The sequence below is a fragment of the Dipodomys ordii genome, unplaced genomic scaffold, assembly GCF_000151885.1.
Source record: "Dipodomys ordii isolate 6190 unplaced genomic scaffold, Dord_2.0 Scaffold1000006490, whole genome shotgun sequence".
In the NCBI taxonomy this organism is placed as follows: domain Eukaryota; kingdom Metazoa; phylum Chordata; class Mammalia; order Rodentia; family Heteromyidae; genus Dipodomys; species Dipodomys ordii.
Genome location: NW_012290107.1, coordinates 1 through 4,762, shown reverse-complemented (window position 1 = coordinate 4,762; position 4,762 = coordinate 1). Strand labels below are relative to the sequence as shown.

The window sequence follows — 4,762 nt, the reverse complement described above, 5'->3', positions numbered from 1 at the left end:
GAACTGGTCTGGGGTCTGGCGGAGGTGCTGACTGTGTGCGCAGAGGAGGAGCTGGTCTGGGGTCTGGAGGAGGTGCTGACTGTATGCGCAGAGGTGGAGCTGGTCTGGGGTCTGGAGGAGACACTGACTGTGTGCGCAGAGGTGGAGCTGGTCTGGGGTCTGGAGGAGGTGCTGACTGTTTGCGCAGAGGAGGTGCTGACTGTGTGCGCAGAGGAGGAGCTGGTCTGAGTTCTGGAGGAGGTGCTGACTGTGTGCGCAGAGGAGGAGCTGGTCTGGGGTCTGGAGGAGGTGCTGACTGTGTGCACAGGAGTGACACTCTCAATGGAGGCTCTGGGTGGGGTGGCAGACGTGGTGGTGGGGCAGCCCTCGGGCTGCCGGCAGCACAGCACCCGCACCGAGTAGTCCAGGCACTTTCTCTGGGTCCCCAGCTGGTCCTGGTTCCGGCACAGCAGGCCCACGTCAGGGTCGCACAGCACCACCTGGCCCAGGCTCTCCAGGCTCGCTTCCGGGTAGCTCTCGGCCCGGCACTGCAGCCGAGTGATCTCCTCGGGGCGACTGCAGATCTGCTCTCCCGCCCTGAGGATGCGGCTGTAGGTTTCCACGTCCCCTCCATGAGGCCCGGGGACGGGGGAGTCCACGTTGAACCACTTGGTCCAGTTGCACTGTGGCTGGCACTCAGGGAGCACAGCTGAGGACTGGCTTGGTGGCGGTGTAGACACAGGTCTTGTGCCGGCTGTAGATGCAGAAGTGGTGCTGTGCCTTTGAGAGGAGGTGGTGCTGACTGTGTGCGCGGAGGAGACACTGACTGTGTGCGCAGAGGAGGAGCTCATCTGGGGTCTGGAGGAGGTGCTGACTGTGTGCACAGAGGAGGTGCTGGTCTGGGGTCTGGAGGAGGTGCTGACTGTGTGCGCAGAGGAGGTGCTGGTCTGGGGTCTGGAGGAGGTGCTGACTGTGTGCACAGAGGAGGTGCTGGTCTGGGGTCTGGAGGAGGTGCTGACTGTGTGTGCAGAGGTGGAGCTGGTCTGGGGTCTGGAGGAGACACTGACTGTGTGCGCAGAGGAGGAGCTGGTCTGGGGTCTGGAGGAGGTGCTGACTGTGTGCGCAGAGGAGCCACTGACTGTGTGCGCAGAGGTGGAGCTGGTCTGGGGTCTGGAGGAGACACTGACTGTATGCGCAGAGGTGGAGCTGGTCTGGGGTCTAGAGGAGACACTGACTGTGTGCGCAGAGGTGGAGCTGGTCTGGGGTCTGGAGGAGGTGCTGACTGTTTGCGCAGAGGAGGAGCTGGTCTGAGTTCTGGAGGAGGTGCTGACTGTGTGCGCAGAGGAGGAGCTGGTCTGGGGTCTGGAGGAGGTGCTGACTGTGTGCACAGGAGTGACACTCTCAATGGAGGCTCTGGGTGGGGTGGCAGACGTGGTGGTGGGGCAGCCCTCGGGCTGCCGGCAGCACAGCACCCGCACCGAGTAGTCCAGGCACTTTCTCTGGGTCCCCAGCTGGTCCTGGTTCCGGCACAGCAGGCCCACGTCAGGGTCGCACAGCACCACCTGGCCCAGGCTCTCCAGGCTCGCTTCCGGGTAGCTCTCGGCCCGGCACTGCAGCCGAGTGATCTCCTCGGGGCGACTGCAGATCTGCTCTCCCGCCCTGAGGATGCGGCTGTAGGTTTCCACGTCCCCTCCATGAGGCCCGGGGACAGGGGAGTCCACGTTGAACCACTTGGTCCAGTTGCACTGTGGCTGGCACTCAGGGGGCACAGCTGAGGACTGGCTTGGTGGCGGTGTAGACACAGGTCTTGTGCTGGCTGTAGATGCAGAAGTGGTGCTGTGCCTTTGAGAGGAGGTGGTGCTGACTGTGTGCGCGGAGGAGACACTGACCGTGTGCGCAGAGGAGGAGCTGGTCTGGGGTCCAGAGGAGACGCTGACTGTGTGCGCAGAGGAGGAGCTGGTCTGGGGTCTGAAGGAGGTGCTGACTGTGTGCGCAGAAGTGGAGCTGGTCTGGGGTCTGGAGGAGGTGCTGACTGTGTGCGCAGAGGAGGAGCTGGTCTGGGGTCTGGAGGAGGTGCTGACTGTGTGCGCAGAGGAGACACTGACTGTGTGCGCAGAAGTGGAGCTGGTCTGGGGTCTGGAGGAGACACTGACTATGTGCGCAGAGGAGGAGCTGGTCTGGGGTCTGGAGGAGACACTGATTGTGTGCGCAGAGGTGGAGCTGGTCTGGGGTCTGGCGGAGGTGCTGACTGTGTGCGCAGAGGAGGAGCTGGTCTGGGGTCTGGAGGAGGTGCTGACTGTATGCTCAGAGGTGGAGCTGGTCTGGGGTCTGGAGGAGACACTGACTGTGTGCGCAGAGGTGGAGCTGGTCTGGGGTCTGGAGGAGGTGCTGACTGTTTGCGCAGAGGAGGTGCTGACTGTGTGCGCAGAGGAGGAGCTGGTCTGAGTTCTGGAGGAGGTGCTGACTGTGTGCGCAGAGGAGGAGCTGGTCTGGGGTCTGGAGGAGGTGCTGACTGTGTGCACAGGAGTGACACTCTCAATGGAGGCTCTGGGTGGGGTGGCAGACGTGGTGGTGGGGCAGCCCTCGGGCTGCCGGCAGCACAGCACCCGCACCGAGTAGTCCAGGCACTTTCTCTGGGTCCCCAGCTGGTCCTGGTTCCGGCACAGCAGGCCCACGTCAGGGTCGCACAGCACCACCTGGCCCAGGCTCTCCAGGCTCGCTTCCGGGTAGCTCTCGGCCCGGCACTGCAGCCGAGTGATCTCCTCGGGGCGACTGCAGATCTGCTCTCCCGCCCTGAGGATGCGGCTGTAGGTTTCCACGTCCCCTCCATGAGGCCCGGGGACAGGGGAGTCCACGTTGAACCACTTGGTCCAGTTGCACTGTGGCTGGCACTCAGGGGGCACAGCTGAGGACTGGCTTGGTGGCGGTGTAGACACAGGTCTTGTGCTGGCTGTAGATGCAGAAGTGGTGCTGTGCCTTTGAGAGGAGGTGGTGCTGACTGTGTGCGCGGAGGAGACACTGACTGTGTGCGCAGAGGAGGAGCTGGTCTGGGGTCTGGAGGAGGTGCTGACTGTGTGCACAGAGGAGGTGCTGGTCTGGGGTCTGGAGGAGGTGCTGACTGTGTGCGCAGAAGTGGAACTGGTCTGGGGTCTGGAGGAGGTGCTGACTGTGTGCGCAGAGGTGGAGCTGGTCTGGGGTCTGGAGGAGGTGCTGACTGTGTGCGCAGAGGAGGTGCTGACTGTGTGCGCAGAGGAGGAGCTGGTCTGGGGTCTGGAGGAGACACTGACTGTGTGCGCAGAAGTGGAGCTGGTCTGGGGTCTGGAGGAGGTGCTGACTGTGTGCGCAGAGGAGACACTGACTGTGTGCGCAGAGGAGGAGCTGGTGTGTGCGCAGAGGAGACACTGACTGTGTGCGCAGAGGAGGAGCTGGTCTGGGGTCTGGAGGAGACACTGACTGTGTGCGCAGAGGAGGAGCTGGTCTGGGGTCTGAAGGAGGTGCTGACTGTATGCGCAGAGGAGGAGCTGGTCTGGGGTCTGGAGGAGACACTGACTGTGTGTGCAGAGGAGGAGCTGGTCTGGGGTCTGGAGGAGGTGCTGACCGTGTGTGCAGAGGAGGAGCTGGTCTGGGGTCTGGAGGAGACACTGACTGTGTGCGCAGGAGTGACACTCTCAATGGAGGCCTCCGTGGTGGTGGGGCAGCCCTCTGGCTGCTGGCAGCACAGCACCCGCACCGAGTAGTCCAGGCACTTTCTCTGGGTCCCCAGCTGGTCCTGGTTCCGGCACAGCAGGCCCACGTCAGGGTCGCACAGCACCACCTGGCCCAGGCTCTCCAGGCTCGCTTCCGGGTAGCTCTCGGCCCGGCACTGCAGCCGAGTGATCTCCTCGGGGCGACTGCAGATCTGCTCTCCCGCCCTGAGGATGCGGCTGTAGGTTTCCACGTCCCCTCCATGAGGCCCAGGGACGGGGGAGTCCACGTTGAACCACTTGGTCCAGTTGCACTGTGGCTGGCAGTTAGTGGTTACAGGTGCAGTCCTGGTTTGAGTTCTGCCGGTGGAGTTTCTGGTTCTGGGCACAGGTGCTGAGCTGTCTGCTGGCGAGTGTCTGCTGGCAGTCCAGCCAGTTGCTGGCGTCTGGGGGCTGGTGTTGCGTGGGCCGGCCCCGGTGGGGGCCCGCATGCTGGTAGCACACTGATCCACGGTGCGGCAGCACTTCACCCGGATCTCGTAGTTGTAGCAGATGGGCGGGAGCTGGTTTTTGTTCAGGCAGATCAGCCCCTGCTCCAGGCTGCAGGTCACGTCCTGGCCCAGCTCAGCCAGCGGTGTGTTGGGGAAAAACTGTGCCCTGCAGTCCACCTGCTGAGGGCGCTCACAGAACTGAAATCCCTGGGACCGCAGGTTTTCAAAGGTGTCGAAATCCCCACTGTTCCTGTCTGGCTTGGGATAGCTGCCATCCATCCATTGGGTCCATTCGCACAGCTCCCGCCGGCAGGGGCCTCCAGGGGAGGTCAGGCTGTGGGTGTGCGCCGTGGCTTCCGTGCCCATAGTGGACATGGAGGGCCTTGCTGAAGTGGTTGACACGTGCATTATGCTAGTGGTGGGAAGAGTTGTTTGGGCAGGTGTAGGGGTGCGTGGGGCAGGTGTAGGGGTGCGTGGGGCAGGTGTAGGGGTGTCTGGGGCAGGTGTAGGGGTGCCTGGGGCAGGTGTAGGGGTGCTCATGGTCAAGTAGTCGAAGGTGCCCTGGGTAAGGCCCAGGAGCACTACCTGTTGAATACAATGGCTTGAAAG

At 63.3% G+C, this 4,762-nt stretch overlaps 1 protein-coding gene across 1 annotated transcript; it reads right to left on the bottom strand.

Annotated features, from left to right (window-relative positions):
• Positions 1-248: 248 nt before the first annotated feature.
• On the bottom strand, positions 249-4,519 carry LOC106002928 (mucin-5AC-like; the record flags this gene model as incomplete). The annotated part of the gene is made up of 5 exons (XM_013037676.1): positions 3,626-4,519; positions 2,445-3,074; positions 1,270-1,892; positions 783-993; positions 249-695 (listed from the first exon to the last, which is right to left on the bottom strand). Coding segments are annotated over exons 1-5 (2,805 nt in total), but the record flags the coding sequence as incomplete, so codon positions are not given.
• Positions 4,520-4,762: the final 243 nt, after the last annotated feature.